The sequence below is a fragment of the Pipistrellus kuhlii genome, unplaced genomic scaffold (genome assembly GCF_014108245.1).
Source record: "Pipistrellus kuhlii isolate mPipKuh1 unplaced genomic scaffold, mPipKuh1.p scaffold_m20_p_8, whole genome shotgun sequence".
Taxonomy (NCBI): domain Eukaryota; kingdom Metazoa; phylum Chordata; class Mammalia; order Chiroptera; family Vespertilionidae; genus Pipistrellus; species Pipistrellus kuhlii.
The window spans coordinates 34,592,484-34,610,269 of record NW_023425584.1 but is presented as its reverse complement, the minus strand read 5'-3'; the positions used below and the strand labels follow the sequence as shown (position 1 = coordinate 34,610,269).

General features: G+C 48.6%; 1 protein-coding gene across 8 annotated transcripts in view; it reads left to right on the top strand.

The window, feature by feature from the left end:
• The first annotated feature begins 165 nt into the window (after positions 1–165).
• The window catches only part of COL23A1 (collagen type XXIII alpha 1 chain), a 238,178-nt gene continuing 220,557 nt past the window's right edge, over positions 166–17,786 (top strand). For 2 of the 8 annotated variants that reach the window (XM_036424471.2, XM_036424466.2), the window contains exon 1: positions 166–954. In XM_036424471.2, the coding sequence (XP_036280364.1) occupies positions 670–954 (285 nt within the window). In that variant the 5' untranslated portion in view covers positions 166–669. The remainder of the gene's footprint in view (positions 955–17,786) is intronic. The other 6 variants (XM_036424469.2, XM_036424470.2, XM_036424468.2 and 3 more) reach the window with 5 other exon arrangements.

The window sequence follows — 17,786 nt, the reverse complement described above, 5'->3', positions numbered from 1 at the left end:
CTGCGATCACTTTCGGCCACCAGTCGGCGCTAAGGCGCCGTCTAAGACGGACTCACTACGTTTTCCAACAGGGTTTGAAGTTCTGAGCTTTTAAAAAATTGTCAGCATGGTTAATTCACAAGTTTAGAGGCATTTTCGCCAGGCATGGATAATGCTCCAGCCAGGAGTGGGCTGCAGAAGGCGCTCTTAGTCTCTGGGCGCATCTCAGACATCTCGGGATCGCAGGGGGAGCTCATCCTGGGGGGTCGCAGAGGTGCCGGCGCGGGAGTGGGTGCGGCCCGGCCGGGCCCGGGCCGGCTGAAGGCGGAGGTGCGTGCTTGCTCGCAGAGTCCGCCAGGCACGCGCCGGGGGCTCGGAGGAGCCAGCTCCCTTCCCGCTCCCGCTCCCGCCCCCTTGCCGCGCAGGGCTGACCGGGCCGCTCCTCCCCTGGGTGGGTCCCGGCTCCTTTTCTGGCAGAGTCTATCTGCATAGAGGAAACTGCCCAAAGTGGCTGTGGCGGAGCTGCTGGCGGAGGGGAAGGGGGCGTGCGCCGATCCGCTGCTGCCTGGAGCCCGAGCCCCGCGCGCCGGCCGACCTCGTGCCTAGGGTTCTCTGCCCGCTCCCGGCGCGCTCAGCCTTCAGCCCGGCGCTGCACCGCCCCCTCGGACAGCAACACGCAGAGATCGCGCCATGAGCCCGGGCGAGCAAGACGGCGGCAGCGCGCGGAAGGGCGGTCCGGCGGGCGGCGGGGGTCGTCCGGCGGCGAAGGCGGTGGGAGCCTGGGCGGTGAGCGCGCTGTGCCTGCTGCTCTCCGTGGGCTCCGCGGCCGCCTGCCTGCTGCTGGGCGCCCAGGCGTCGGCGCTGCAGGGCCGGGTGGCAGCGCTCGAGGAGGAGCGGGAGCTGCTGCGGCGCGCGGGGGGCCCGGGAGCCCTGTCCGCCTGGGCGGAGCCGCACCTGGAGCGCCTGCTGCGCGAGGTGAGGAGCATGGGGGGCGCTTCCAGGAAAGGGGTGCATGGGACTGAGGGGGGGGGGGGAGTGTCCGTGCCCTGGGAGCTCCGGGCAGGGTGGCCGTCTCCCCGAGGAGGGTTTGCCCGCTAGTTCTGTGCACGCGAGTCTACCCTGGTGGCTTGCGCGAGGAGCTGAGGTTGGCAAAGCGAAGTGCCGGCCCCGAGGGGTCCTGCTGCTGCCCCTCCTCCAGCCCCAAGGTCGCGATCCAGTGCTAGCGGCCTTGGGAAGCGTGAGTTAGAAGGGCCCTGTTTGGGGACGAGTTAGAGGGACAGAGAGGATCCCCGGGGGGGTGCGCTCTGGCCACCGGTTGCTTCCCTGAGATGCACGCAGGGATCCTCAGCTGTGCTGTCATAAGGAAGAGGCTCCAGGGCAAGTGTCTGGAGGGTGACTCTCATCTCATCATTGGCAGCAGCTGCTCTTCCCCACACTGGTGTACCTGGGAGGGGCATGGGGCCCCAGCCAGCAGGGGCCACGGTGGGTGAAAGCCCCAGGCAGACCCTAAAGCTGGGACCTTCAAGGTCAGCCCAGCCTGCGCACTCTGCGCGCGCGCGCTCGCACACACACACACAAAATACCGCCAGAAAAATTTGTTCCGAGGCAGCCCCATCCTGGAGATGCTGTGCTCTGGAGCTGCTGCCGCTGATTGCGCGCTCCGTGCCACCGAGACCTGGAAGGGATGCCCACATGAGACCGGCAGAGGGAGGGGAAGAAAACAGTCTGGGCCAGAAAACTGGGTGCCAATCTCAGGCTGCCACCTGGGCGGTGCAAATACATCTGAGTCTTCTTGAAAGCATATAAGACTCTGACGCTTCTTCTGTTACAGTTGCTGCATTTGGGTCCTCAAAGCCCTCCCCCAGCCTTTGTGCAGCAGTGCCTCTCCCCATAGGACCAGAGAGGCTGGACGGACTAGAGCTTCCCTGGCTGAGCCCGGCTTGCCTCCTGCGGCCTGGCCTCACTGTTTGAACCATCCTCTTCCTCCTGGAAAAGATGGATCCCAAAGGCCCTGCCCAAAGGGGCATCTTCAGTTGTAGCATGAAAAGCACGTGTTTCAGGGTAGAGGAGAAGAAGGACCGGTCTGTTACTACCAACCCCCGGAACTGTGCAGAGCTGTGATCTTTAAGTACGGTATCCATCATTGAGGGAATTTGGAATCTTTGGGGGGAATGGGAGAAGACAGCGCCACACGTCCTAGTTCACCATACCTGTTTCTTAGCCCGTCAATGTAAGCCAGCATTGCATCTCTTCTTGCTTGGATGTAGGCAAAATTGCTGCTTCATGAAATGATTTCCTCTTTTTTCCTGGAAAGTGTCTGCAGACTTCAGAAATCTCTCCAGGGTCCTGCTTGGCAACTCCTGGTGATGGTTTCATAATTGCAGCCCCATTATCTTTTGGCAAATCCCTAGAGACCAGAGTGTGGAACTGATTTATGAAAGGTCAGTTGAGTTTCTACCTGTTAGTGCTAGAACTGTGGCTTATTCTTTTGGATAGGAGACCCCTCTGAGTATAAAAATAAACCGCAAGCCCGGATGGAGTAAATCAGAAATCCCAGGAGAACCTTTTGCAAAGAACTTTCAAATTGTGTTTATTCTAATGGGGGGAGGGGGGGGTCTGGGAAAGCAGCCACTTCTGAGGAGTGTGGATGGAGTCCTGAATTTGGAGGGTCGGCAGGGAGAGCAGTGGCTTCCTGCGGCTCATAGCAAACCAAAGTTCATTCTCTCTTTCTCCCCTCTCCCCTCTCCCCTCTCCCCTCTCCAATCTCCCCTCTCTCCTCTCTCCCCTCTCCCTCCACTAGGAAGGCAAAGGGAACATTTTGGAATCCTGGGATTTCCACTTCAGATTTGCTGCACAATTCAGCATTCTGACTTTAGCGTGTACACATCTCAACATATCCTACAACTAAGTAACAAAACTGGCATCTGAGGGGTATGTGCTCAGAGTACTAACTGGCCAGTTTTTCCATCCCAGTGAAGCATCAGAGACACCATGGTGTGAATGCCCTTGGGGCTGAGCTTCTGGCTGTTTTCGTGCCCCCTGTAAAAGGTGTCTGTCTTCCAGGGCCACGCTGTTTCTGCTTCTACCCATTCTTCTCCCAGATGTCATTGTCTGGGAAGTGTGCACACCCTGGCTGGTAACCCTGAGAGTCCCTGGCAGAGAGGAAGGGGCTGTGGGAGGCACATAATGGCGAGCTGGTAATTGGCTTTAAATGGATGGGAAGATATTTTTTGAACTATTAGGTATAAAAGACCAATGAACTGAAAATAGCTTCAGGAAAGAACATTTGTACTTGAACATGTTTTTCAGTTCTAGTTTGTTTTCAGTGAAGCCTCTTTAAAGCTGGAGCTGAAGTAGTGTGTGTGAGAGAGTGCCTGCAGGTTGTCCTTTTACCAACAAGATTGTTTTCAGAGTTTGGGAGGCAGAAACCACATCCAAATTAAAGAAGAGAAATCCTTACCAACCACACGCCACTTTAAAGTCAGAAAAAGTTTATTTTAAACAAGCCAACAAAAGCCACTGTTAATATGGGGCCCACTGTGTTTGTTCCCTTGGGAACAGAACTATGAAATAACTTATTTGCGACCGGCTGATGTGCCTGACAATGGAGACCCAGAAGCTACAATAAGGGGATATTCATGTTAACTGGTGATTATCCTTCCATGCTACAAAATAAGAGAAATGGTTTTCAGTACATAAAAACAGGATTTTTTTTTTTTTTTTTAGCAAGAATCATTAACAATAGCATCTCTAGTATGATCCAAAAATATAAATGCAAAACAAGCATCTGATATATGTTCTTAAGGTGCTTTAAATAGGCTGCCTAAGTAATCAACCCCCAATAGTTGCACCTATAGTTATAATATTACAAAAGCTTGAATTTTACTAGATTAAGACAGTTTAATTCAAGCATGAAAGAAACATTAAGTTGTATTCACAAGTCATTTCCAGCTTTCAGTGGACTTATTGTTGGCTATTGGTCTTCCACTGTCCAGACCAGTTCGTTTAGAAAACAAGAAAAACACAGAGACCAAGGGTAAAATTCAAGCACTTTTCTTCCCTACCATCAACTAGATATATTAGTTGTTACCGTAAAACCCAAAATCAACTGTAGATTTTTCAGTCTCTGTCACTTGGCAGGACTGCTGTGTGGTGTACACTTTAATAAAGAGGCTCAGTTTTCAGTCCCATTGCTAGAGATGGATAACTACATTTGTCCCCTTGACATTTCCTGGCTCCCAAACCAAAAAACTTTCTGTCCAATACTTTCTGGCATGCTCACTTTCTCTGCTTTTTTTTTGGGGGGGGGGGGGTGTGGATTGAGCCAACTGTCAGGGTATTCCTTTCACAAACGTTTTTGAATTGTTAAATTGGACTTTTACATATTGGCTTTAAAAAAAAAAATCTTTATTGTTGAGAGTATTACAGATGTCCCTCTTTTTTTTCCCCATTCCCCCTGCCTTTACCCAGTTCAAAGCCCTGCCCCAGGCCTTGGCCATTCTATTGTCGGTGTCCATAGGTAATGGATATATGCATATAAGATCTTTGTTTAATCTCTTCCCATCTCCCCCCACCCCCCTACCCTCTGAGAATTGTCAGTTTGCTCTATTTTCATGCCTCTGATTCTATTTTATTCATCAGTTTATTCTGTTCATTAGATTTCTTGTTTATTTTGATTTTTAGATTCAATTGTTGATAGGTATGTATTTGTTGCCATTTTGTTGTTCGTATTTTTTATCTTTTTCTTCTACTTCTTAAAGAATACCCCTCAACATTTCATATAATACTGGTTTGGTGGTGATGAACTCCTTTAGTTTTTTCTTGTCTGTGAAGCTCTTTATCTGACCTTCAATTCTAAATGATAGCTTTGTTGAGTAGAGTAATCTTGGTTCTGGGTCCTTGCTATTCCTCACTTTGAATATTTCTTGCCATTCCCTTCTGACCTGCATAGTTTCTGTTGAGAAAACAACTGACAATTGTATGGGCATTCCCCTGTAGATAACTAACTGCTTTTCTCTTGTTGCTTTTAAGATTCTCTCTTTGTCTTTAGCCGGTGGCATTTTAATTATGATGTGTCTTGGTGTGGTTCTCTTGGGTTCTTGTTTGGGGCTCTCTGTGCTTCCTGGATTTGTAAGTCTTATTTCTTTCACCAGGTAGGGGAAGTTTTCTGTCATTCAAATAGGTTTTCAATATCTTGTTCTCTTCTTCTGGCACCCCCATAATGCAAATGTTGGTATGCTTGAAGTTGTCCCCGGGGTTCCTTACACTATCTTCATGAAGTTGTCCCCGGGGTTCCTTACACTATCTTCATATTTTTTGGGGTTTTTTTGTTGTTGTTTTTCATTTCTCTCTTCTGGTTGGGTGTGTTTTGCTTCTTCATATTTCAAATTGTTGATTTGATTCTCAGAATCCTCTACTCTACTGTTGAATCCCTGTATATTATTATTATTATTATTATTATTAGTCAGTGTATGCTTAATTTCTGACTGTTTTTTTTTTTCTTCTTTCTTTTTTTTTTTCTTTTTTCTTTTTCCATTTCTTTGGAGGTTTCTAGAAGATTCTTGAGTAAACTTATAACTGTGGTTTTGAACTCTATATCCAGTAGTTTGCTTTCTTCCATTTCTTTCATTTGTGGCATGTTTATTTGTCTCTGCATTTTGGCTGCTTCCCTGTGTTTGTTTCTATGAATTGGGTAGAGCTACTGTGTCTTCTTGAGTTGGTAGAGTGGCCTTGTGTAATAGGTGTTCTATAGGGCCCAATGGCTCAGCCTCCCCAATCACCTGAGGTGAACACTCTAGGTGCACCCCTTTGTGGGCTGTGTGCACAGTCTTGTAGTTGAGCTTTGATTGCTGTTGGTGTCACTGGGAGGAATTGACCTCCCGGCCAATTGGCTGTGAGGACCAGCTGAACTACAGTGGGAGAGCTGCTGTGCAGGAGACACCCCTGTGGAGCAGGGCTTGCTTCAGTGGGGCTTTGGCGCTCACTGAGTCTGCCCCTTGAGTGTGTCGCTTACGGATGTGTAGAGTTATAATCTGATATGGTCTGACACTGACCATTGGTACACTAGCTCTTGGGTCTCCAGGGAGGTGCAAAGTCAGCTTCTCCACTCAGCAGGACCTACAGAGAGATCTGCAGATTCTTCCTCTTTATCGTGTTTGGAAGTGCCCAGGTGAGGCCCAGCTATGAAGCAAGGCAGACTGGTGCTGGTGCTGAGTCTTGGGCCTTTTGTTGATAGGTTTGGGGCTCCCTGACCCAGCTGCAGCTTGTTTGAGAGATGTTAGCCTGAAAAAGGACAGGCCATTCATATGCAAAATGTGAGCAGCTGCACACAGCTTGGGTGGGTTTGTAAATTAGATGAGGTGGCTCTTTGGGAATCACTAGGGCGGAGCAAACAGAAATGGCTGCCAGTCAGTCCTGTCACTGGGGAGGTCCCAACACAGGAACAATGATCCCTGAGAGCACCTCTGTCTGGGAGAAAGTCGATCCTGAGTTCCTGCCCCAACCCCTGACAATCCAGTTCCTCCTCGTATGTGTCTGTGTTCCCAGAGCCTCGCCCTGGTGCTGGGGCTCAGAGAAAGCAGGACCTTGTAGGTTCAATTCATGGTGCCAGCCTTTTAAGAGGAGCAGCTGGGTCTCCAGCAGCCTCTGTGTCCCTGAGCCCCAAAATGCAGTGGTTTTTACAGCCCTAGTTCTTACTTCCCATAGGGACTTCTTTTCCCAGCTCTGGGACCCTGGGCTGGGGGTCTGGTGTGGGGTTGGGACACCTTGCTCCTCCAAGAGACAATCTTCTTCCCGATTAAAAAAGCAGCACAATGTGGGTGCCAGACCAGTCCATACCGCACCTCCACGCTTCCTACCAGTCTCAGTGTGCTTTCTTCTTATCTCATTGTAAGACTTGCATTCAGCCAGCTTTCCAGCGGTTCTGGGTGATGGTTGTTCTGTATTTTACTTGTAATTTTGATGTGGTTGTGGGAGATGGCAAGAACAGGTGTTTACCAGGCCACCATTTTCAAATCCTACGTATTGGCTTTGAAGATGCACGGCATTGCTCCTGAAACTGGGGAACCTGAACTGCACGGATGTATACCGGCAGGCAGAGAAGGGTTTCAGTCCCACCATATCACTCACTCTGTCATCCAACCTCTTCAACTTTTTAAGCCTCAACTTCCTCTTCCCAGTATGCTGGTCACCACTGCCTGGGTAGTGAGTGACAAGCAAAGATAACATGGAAGAAAGTGTTGGTCAGTAAGTGTGCTTTTGATGATGAGTAACAATACCTGAGTGTGGTCCCTTAGGCACTGCAATCATGGAATTAGCTTGCAGAACCAGAGAAGCCTGGAAGTCATTCAGAAGATTGTGGGTTAGTTTAGTGACCTGACCACGATGGGTGCTGCAATTCTAAGCATGAGTCTTCACACAAGAGTAGCCAAGGTAGAAGGGAAGGAGGCAGGAAAAAGAGTCATCTTCTTGATTAGCTTTCTCTGTTATTTGAGTCAGCAGGGAGATTCCCAGACCTCCCTTATAGCCAGAGCCAGGGCCCATGATCACCGTTATCCTGTCACTGGCAAAGGTAATGGAGTCGGCCAATCTTGATTCATCCCCTGAGGCCGGGCATGTTGTGGCTTTTCGAGGAAAGAAGACTGAGAATGGCTAGGTGTCCGGTGAATGCCATTAAGTGTTGTTACCCCAGAGGAGGACGGAGCAGTACCCATTGGCCAGCCACAGTTTTCATAACCAAACCCCCTTCCATTGCAGTGTTTCCCAAGCTCCATGCTATGGGAACACACTTCAGCCAAACAATTTCTGTTCCCCTCAGGGTGCACTCTCTAAGTCTGCCTCCGGCCATAGTCAAAGACAAGGTTGCTGTACTTGGGATTTCTCTCTGTTCCAATCTCATGCTTTGCAGTTTATGGTCTTTAGCCCATAAGCAGATGCTGTTCTGATCCCAGAGTGACTAGCTGGAGTGGCCTCCACGCTGGGAATGGCACTCTAAGGCCCGGCTTTCCAACTTTCCCCCACATCAGACAGGAGACGGTAATACTTATTCATCAGGCTGCAGCAAGTGGAAGAGGCTGCTCGGGCTGGAGGCAACTGGCCCTCTCCTCTCCCCTCCCCTCCCCTCCCCTCCCCTCCCCTCCCCTCCCCTCCCTTCCCCCCCCTTCCCTCTCCTCCCCTCCCCTCCCTTCCCCTCCCCTCCCCTCCCCTCCCCTCCCCTCTCCTCTCCTCTCCTTCTCTGAAGGCAACTGGCCCAATCACCCTGAGGAACAAGGAGATCAGTGCACCTGAAACCATGTATGGGGCCCTGTACCCATGAGGTGTGCACAGGCAGCTCTGCTCCCCCACTTCTCTGCACCCCCCTCAGCCATAGGCCCCTTGGCTTTCTCAGTAGCCATATCTCGCCATGGCCTCCAAGTCCCCCGCCAGTGCCTGTACCGTTAGGGTCATGGTCCCCAGAGCAGAGTGTCCCTTTTACCCTCACTGATATCATCTCATGAGAGTCAGCCTTTCCAGATGCCTTTGGGTCCTTGTTCCTTCAAATAGCAATGTGACAGATCCCTAACCCAGACTGGCTTAAATTAAAAAGGGAATTTATTAGCTTGAGTAAATGAGAAATCCAGGGAAATGCTGCTCGGGCACCACTGGAGGCACCTTGATTTTGTGTTTCTCTGTACTGGATCCATATTTCTCAAGATGCCCTTATTCCCCCAGGAAGTGGCAGGGCAACTGCCAGCAGCTGGAGTTTCTCTTTCCCAGCAGCCCTGGCAGAAGCCCCCTGGTTCCCTCTGAGGGTCAATATGGCCACTGAGGACAGTGGGGCAGCCTCTGACCTGCCAGGCTTGCGGGCAGGGCTCCTGTGTCACATGTGTGAACCTCACGTGCTGAAAGGACTGGGAGTGGAGGATGGTCCTGGAGGACAACTTGGAGTGCTGATATCAGAAGGAGGAGAGGACACGGGGCTGGTAGGTGACCATCCAAGGAATAATGAGAGAGGGGCTTGGGCAAGAAGCTGCAGCCACATTCTGGAGAAATTCCTACCTGATGTCTTGAAATCCAGGTAAAGGATTTTTGATCTAATGGGATAGGCAGTAAGTTGTCAGTTTTTGTTCTGAAGGCATATATAAATACACACACACACACACACACACACACACACTAATGGCCTGGTGCACGGATTTGTGCACATTGAAAGGAAAATAATTACGGGGGGGGGGGGGGGGGGGACACACACACTGCCTCTGCTGGCTGCCCTCTGTGGGGCGATTGGGCCCCCACTCACACCTGCCTTGGCCTGGCACCGCCTGCTCACCTGCTCCACCATCCCACCATGGTCCCGATGACAGCAGGGCCCCTGGGAGCCGACATCGCCTTCAGTGACCCCCACTGCCAGCACCGCATTGCCGAAGCCCGCTATGTTCCGCACTGCCCCCTGGTGGTCAGCGCATGTCATAGTGAGTAGTAGAACTGGTTGAATGACTGTCTGAGGGGTCAATTTGCATATCAGGCTTTTATTATATTATATAGGATTGATAAATTTGGGTTTATCTGAGGCAGTATTGAAATCTGTATTTCTCTCTGAATATAATGCACTTACAAAATGTGAACTTGATAAGTTACAGAATAACTTAAACATTTTGAAACTTCTCCATGACAGCCTCGTGAAATGTGGAAGACAGAGGTTATTGCAAGAGGGAGGCCTTGACATGCTTGGAGACAGGCCTGGGCTCCCCCGGGTTTACAGGATGCCATAGAAGGCAGGAAAGGAAAGGATGGGCAGGCATCCTGTGTTTGAGTTCCATGTCCAGCCTACAGCATGTGGACGTGTCCCATGTCAGGGCCACCTCGTCCCAGGCCCACCTGCCTCTGCCCGCTTTCATCAGCTTCATGGGAGTGTCCTCATGAGGAAGAGGCCCCACTCCTCTGGCCTGGTCGAGGAGTCTTCGGGGCACCCTGAGTCCTATGACTCGGAACAGAGAGATGCGAGTGCTTGGGCGATGCCACAGCCTTGCCTGAGCCTGCGTGTGATGGTGGCTTTGGGAGGCCTGACTTTGGAAGAGGAAGCATTTTGGACAAGGAGTCAGAGGCCACTGTCTGAGCCCATTCAGGCTGCTATAACTGAGTGGCAAGGAAACAACAAAACACTTATTTCTCACAGTTGTTCGTTAAAAAGCAAACATTTATTTCTCTCCGTTCTGGAGGCAGATGCTGTGGGGAGAGCCTGCTTCCTGGTTCACAGAGGGCTGTCTTCTCTTTGTGTCCCCGCATGGCAGAAGGGGGTCCCTTTAAAAAGGCGCACTGATCCCCACCTCCTAACACCATCACCCGGGGGACTAGGTTTCAGTATAGGACTGTGCGGGGACACAAGCATTCAGTCTTCGGCAGCCACCGGCTGCCTGCTTGCTGCGCGGCCCGGGCTGGCCGTGGGCCCCTCAGAGCCTCGGTTCTCTCCACGTGGAGGTGAGAGCACGATGCGGGCAGTCCGGAGGCGTCGTGGTTCGGAGTAGAGGAGGGAGGCCAGGTGGTATCTCTTGGGCAGCAAAGGGTGGTGAGCTCTGAGCACTGGGACCCACTGTCTTTTCCTTCCAGGGACCCCTGGTGGTGATATGATCATCCACTTTCAGAGAAGCCCTCTCCCTCACCACATTTCCACAGGTTTCTCTCCTTTCTCTCGTTCTCACCCCACCAGGAGGCACTGCTCCGTGCCAGGGAAGGAGAGTTCTTTCAGATCTGCTCTTTGCGGGGCAGGTGTAGACCCTTTTCTCTTTGCCCCTGGACACGCTCATCAGCTCTCCAGCGCTGCTGCTCCTGAGATGTGCCCACCTCCTTCACTGAGGGTGTTAGTTCCAGTGTTGGGAACAGCACGCCAACTCAGCAACCCTTCCCCATCCTCCTTAAAAAAAAGAAGAAAAAAAAAGAACCAAGCTGTAATATTGTTTTAACACAATTAGGTTACTGATAATTGCACCACTATAAAACAAGAACTATTTAACTTTTGGCAGCATCCATTTCAATTCTTATCCATAGACAGATTCATCCTTAACTAATTATTACCACAGAGTATACACCATTTATCCCTCACTTGTATATATTTCAAGCTAACAACAACAAAATTGTTGCAGCCCTGAACAGTGGCAGCAACAGCCAGTACAGTACCAAAGGGTCAAGGGCATGTACCCGGGGTTGCAATTTTGCTCCCTACCCCTGGTCAGAGAGCTTGCGGAGCCAATCAATTGATGTGCAATCTCACATCAATATTTCTTTCTCTCTCTCTCTCTCTCTCTCTCTCTCTCTCTCTCTCTCTCTCTCTCTCTCTCTCTCTCTTCTCCCACCCTCCCTTTCACTCTCTCCGAAAAGCAATGGAAAAAAATATTCTCTTATGAGGATTAACAAACCAAAACCAAAATCAAACAAAAACATTGTTGCAGGCCCAGACAATGTTGAGCGTCATCCCCATGCACCAGGAGGTTGCTGTTCTGTTCCAGGTAAGACACATGCCTGGTTCGGGGAGTGCGGCAGGCAACCAATGGATATTTCTCTCTCTTTCCCTCCCCTTTTCCTTCTCTGGAATCAATAAACAAAGCAAAACATTGTAGCAGATGCTGCACAATCTTTATGGTCATGTTTCATGGCTGCAGAGGATCCCATCCATGGGATCTGCATCCTCTATCAGCGCAGCACTAGGCTCCCTCCACATTCCTGTTGGCACAGATAACGGGACAGCCAGTGGTTTTGTGGGCAAAGTCTCTCCTGTTCTTCTTTGGGACATAGAGCAACTGCCCATGGAGGAACGTCTTCAGGGTTTTGTGTTTTTGTTTTGAGTCTGGAACATCTAAGCTTGTCCGTGACTTTACATGTTTATCTTCCTGGCGTAGTCTGAAACTGTCACGCCATTGTGACGTTATGCTTCACGCTCTATGCTGAGCTAAGTAGATTCAGTCCATCTTCTGGTTGACATTTTATTTCAGGTGCGTTTGTTGTTGTTAAGAGCAGAAAGCGTTTGATAACCAGCAAAGCCTTAAGATAAGATTTGAGGAGACTCTGAAGATGTCTCAGAATTAGTCTCCTTTGCTGGTTTGGCGCCAGAAGCCTTTCCTGCACAGCATTTGGCAGTGCCGAGCGCTGCTCGGGTCCCCGCTGTGACTTCCAGTTCTGTGAACAAATGTAACTCAGTTAGGGGACGTTCTCAGAGGCCACACACACCCTCCAGCTCTCTCAGTTCGATTTTCTCCATGTGTAGCATAGGGATTAATCTTTAATTGTTGACAAAGGCTCTCAGAAGACATCCCTTCATCACATCCGGAAACATATTTTAGGAGTAAGCACGAACGATTGGGAGAAAAAATAAGTTTGCAGATGTCGTTTTTAAAGAAAGGCACGGCAGTGCACTCCTAGAGGATTAGGGGGGACGATGAGGTCCCTCCCTTGTGCCTGCCCTGGGCAAAAGGGTTCGCATACATTTCCCTGTTACATAACAGCCCCAGCCCAGCCCCCGGCCCCCACGAGGTGGCCTTCCCTTCCCAGAGTGGGACGGTGACTGGCCCAGGTGGCAGCATATGCCTGAATCTGGGTAACCTGACTCCTAGTCCCCCTCCCTTTCTATAGTCGTCCTGCCAGATGCTGCCTCCCCCCCACCCCCCACCTCCCCCTAAAAAAAAGGGAAAAAATAGCAGCAGCTTCTTTCTGTCTGTGGACATCCTCCGGAGGTGGCAGACCCATAGGGTGGAGGGCAAGACTTTAGCTTTAAGCAGACCTGGGTTCACCTCTCATCCCTACCATTTCCCAGCTGTGTGACTTGGGGTAAATGGCTGTTTTTCCAAACTTCAGTTTGCCCACCTGTTAAATGGGGATTATCATCCTTGGCCTAGCACATGTGTCAAACACAAGGCCCGCGGGCCAAATCCGTCCCGCCAGGCCTTGCAATGTGGCCCGCACCGCGCTGTCATCACTGCACTCCGCTGCGTTTCCATCACAATGACAGTTTATGACTGTTCAGTAAACCATTCGGCCCGCGATTTAGGCTGGATTTTAGATTTTGGCCCCTTCTCTGATTGAGTTCGACACCCCTAGCCTAAGGTTTCTTGATAATGCCCGAAGTGCTTCAGCACATCATACAAGTCCTGAAATGGCTGTTCTTATTAGAATGCATTCTTTGACTAAGCCCAGAAGGAATGTCTGTGTCTAATTGGGGAGGAAGCCCCATGGTTACACGGCTGACCTTAAGATCCTTTTAGCACTAGGATTCTGCCAGCCTGTTAAGGCCATGCAGAAGCAGAAAAGGTGTGGACATATGTCCTGTTTCCGAGTCAATGATGGGGAAATGTGTCTTGTTGGAAAAAAAAAAGCGAAGATCAAATCAGCTTCATAACCCCATTTTTTCTTTCTTCCATTTGAGCAAAATTTCACATTTACATCCAAGCTAAAAATGTTATTATTCTTGAAAATTAGTATATGGCTTTTTCATTGTGAAAGAGCTTCAAACACCTAGTAAATTCGCTTTGATTAATAGGTTTGTCCAATTTTGTGATTACTCAATGTAGTACAGACTTCCCCAAATGCTTGTCTGTAGCCTGGTGAACCAGAGGCCTCACACACATCTGTTTCAGTTCACACTGGTAAATGAGAAAATTTTAATTTCTGATGTAGCCACAAAATTCGGGGTGGGGTGGGGTGGGAGGGGGGTGCTTTCAAATGTGTAATGTCAACTTCAAAAATTGAATTCGCTTCCAACTTTGAATTGTGAAACAAATCATAAAGCAATTAGAGTGTGTTCTTGTGTTTCAGAAGACAGTTTACATAAAATATACTCAACGTTGGGCCTCCGAGGAGGATCATCACATAAAAAAAGCAAAGTCTGTCCATTTATCTAACTATGCCTTTTTGTGTGATGTATGGGCTGCTATCATCTACAGCATCTTGTTTCCAGACCCAGGTGGTGGTGTAAATGAAGGATACGGTCACATGGCAGTGGGATTAAAGTGCATGTATACATGTGAGATCAAGTGTGCATACATGTCAGCATACATGCGCAATGTGTACATTGTGTGGGAATACATGTGAGTGCATTATGAGTGCACACATGTCCATATATGTACATGAGAGTGTTTGTGAATGTGAGTGGGGGGGAGTTATGGGGCATGTTTGTGTGTGCTTGTGCGCACGAAGGAAGCAGGTAGGGTGAAACCTGACCTCATCGCCTCCCCACAGAAATTGTCCCTGCCAAGTCCTCCTAAAAGCCTCTCCAACGGGGCCCGCACAGCTCAGGCTGTGAGCTCTGGAGTTAGAAGACTTGGGTTGAAGTGTGGACCTGCTTCCAATGAGTTGGCTTTTCCAAGCCTCCACTTCCTCGTCTGCAAAAAGGGTGCTTCCCTTTGTTTCTCTGAGAATGAAGTGATGCACTCTTCCCGGGAGAAGCTGCCAGTTCCCTTCTTGCCTTCCCCGTACTTCACTAATCCGAGCACTCAGATGGCTGCCAGGACTATTAGCATTCGGTGCTAGGGGTCTTCCCCAGGCACAATTCCTCTCCTCCTCCTCCTCCCACTCCTGTAAGGAGGCTCCCACCATATAGGCTTGGCCTTGAATGGGATGAGTGGGAAAGAGCTGCCTCACTACTCAGTCTTCGGGGCCTGCTGATGGGCTTTCTTTTGGCCCCTTCATTTCAGTCCCATCGGTGGGGCCCTTCTTGAAATAGTTACTTGTTTGACTGTCTGAGTCCTGCCACTCCATATCCCTGGGAGGTCATAGTCTCAAGTTGGTCTCCCGCCCCTTGCTCATCAACCCTCAGTGCCTCCCAGGCCAATAAGTGAAATCTCCTCACTCAGCCCAGCATCCCAGCCCTCCGGGTCCTTTCCACCTCCTCTCACTTCATTCCCCTTGGGGCAGGTAGGGAATCTGAAGTAGGTAAGTGAAGGTGGGGTAGGGTGTCTGGGAGACCCCATCGCAATCAGTTTGCTCGGGCTGCCCTAACTACGTACCATAGTCTGAATGGCTTAAATAACACAGATTTCTTCCCTCACAGTTCTGGAGGCTGAAAGACCGAGATCAAGGTGTCAGCAGAGTTCGTTTTCCCTGAGGCCTCTCTTTTTGGCTGGCAGATGGCTGTCTTCTCCCTGTGTCTACTCATTGCCTTTCTTCTGTGCATGTCAGACTCCTAATCTCCTCTTCTTATAAGAATACCAGTCCCATTGGATATCAATAAGTCCCTCATTTTATTTAATTGCCACTTTAAAGACCCTGTCTTCAAATACAGTCACATTCTTAAGGATGGGGGTTAGGACTCTAACATGTGAATTAGGGGGGGGGGGGGGGGGGGAGCATGATTCAGCCCCTAACACCATCTAATCAGACTTGACACATGAGGAGAAACCCCAGACACTGTGGCCAGGACCGAGAGAGCAGTGACAGTGGGAAGCAGGTGGAACTCAGTGTTGGGATTTATTATTATTATCTTTAAAATATATTGATTTCAGAGAGGAAGGGAGAGAGAGTGAAACATCAATGATGAGAGAGAATCATTGATTGGCTGCCTCTTGCATGCCCTCCACTGGGGATCAAGCATATAACCTGGGCATACGCCCTGACCTTGAATTGAACCGTGACCTCCTGGTTCATAGGTTGATGCTCAACCACAGCCATGCCGGCCAGGCTCAGTGTTAGGATTTAAACATGGTGGCGGGGCCTCTGGAGAAGACTGGCCATGGTGTGGAGAAGGCTTGGGAGCCATATACTGGAGCAGCCTGAGGCCTCTCCTCAATGGGTCCAAAGCCGTGATGGAAACCATCTATTTCTATGGTGGGGTTTCCTTGTCAGACCAGGGTGGAAAATCTCAGAAGGTGGGGTGGATGGGAAGTGAAGAGTGTCTGAAAAATAATGAGTGAGAACACAAATTAAGGATTTCTGAAGAATTGCATTTTGTTTGCAGACCAACCCTTTCAAAACACACTAAGATACTGAGCAGGGACCATTAAGGAAATGTTTGCCAATGTGGTTTGGAACGGAGTGACTCCGTGTGCCAGTGGGAGTCCCTGGTTAAGCCCACATTCCTTAGAGAAAAGTGTCTGAGCTCCTGCCAAATGCTTGGGTAGGGCCAGATGCTCTCACCCACCTGACTGTAGCAAGGTTTGCCTGGCACTGAGGCGGAACTGAGGCTTAGTGTGGTGAGCCCAGGGTACCAGCTCTGCAGCCGCAGCCAAGCCTGTGGGAGCCGTGCCTGGGGGCTTTGTTATTTGCCTTTCTTAGGTACATTTGGCACACAATTAATTGACATGTTTTAAATGTACAATTAGATATGTCTTGACATGTCCACACCTGTGAGACCATCTCCACAATCAAGCTAGTGAACACATTCGTCACCCTTAAAAGATTCTTCTGCCTCCTTGAATTCTCTCTCTTCCATCCCTCCCCACCTGCCACCAGAGGTTACTGATTTCTGTCACAATTGCTTAGTTTCCATTTTGTAGAATTTATATATAAATGGAATTATGCATCCTTTTTTGAGGGGAGAGAGGTCTGATTTCCTTCACTCAATGTAATTACTGACATTTTGTTTGATAATTTTGCATATATCATTAGTTCATTCTTTTTATTATCAAGTATTTTATGAAGATATTCCACAATTTGTTTTCCCATTCACCTGTTAATGGATATTTGAGTTGTTTCCACTTTTTGGCTGTTACAAACAAGCTGCTATGAGTATTCATGTGCAAGTCTTCATATGGAATATGCTTTAATTTATCTTGAGAATAAATACCCTGGAAAGGAATAACTGATAGGTATATGACTAACTTTTTTTTTTAACGTTATTTTTCCTATGCCAGTGGGTATATGACTAACTTTATAAGAAACTGCAAAACTGTTGTTCAAAGCTATTGTATCATTTTAAATTCCCACCAGCAATGTACGAGAGTTCATTTGTTCATATATGTTTTTTCTCTGCCTGCTTTTATCACTGGTTTTAGGCAGTTTAATTCATGATATACCTTGGGGGTAGTTTTCTTCATATGTTTGTGCTTGTGTTTCATTGAGATTCTTAGATCTGTGGGTTTATAGTTTTCAAGTTTTGAAAATTATTTTGGCCATTACTACTTTAAATATTATTTTTCTGTTCTTTGAGGACTGTAATCACCTGTATATTAGAACACTTGAAACCAAGTTCACTGATGTTATTCTTTCTTTAAAAAAATTTATTTTTTTAAAATTGATTTCAGAGAGGAAGGAAGAGGGATAGAAACATCAATAATGAGAATCATTGATTGGCTGCCTCCTGCATGCCCCACACTGGGGATTGAGCCCACAACCCTGGCATGTGTCCTTGGCCAGAATCGAACCCAAGACCTTTCAGTCCACAGGCTGACACTGTAATCACTGAGCCAAGCTAGGGCTTATTCTTTCTTTTAAATTATTTCCCTGTGTGTTCATTTTGGATAATTTCTATTGCTAACTTCCAATTCACTAATCTTTTCTTCTGCAATGTCTAATCTGCCATTAATCCCCTATACCTTGTTGTTGTTGTTTTTTGCATCTTAGCCATAATAGTTTTCATCTCTAGCATTTCAGTTTAGACCACTTAATATTTTTGATGCCTCTACTTAACTTTCTAAACATATGCAGTGCAGTTACAACCATTGTTTTAAGGTCTGTGTTGCACATTAGCAGAGTTGATACTGGAATTGGATCTTCCTGAGGAATCAGAGTCATCTGTCCATCATTCAAAAATTGTCATTAACAGGGAGATTTAAGGGCTTCATTTAGGCTCTTCTTCTACTTCCAAGATTTTATTTATTTTATTTTATTATTTTTACTGAGAAGATGGT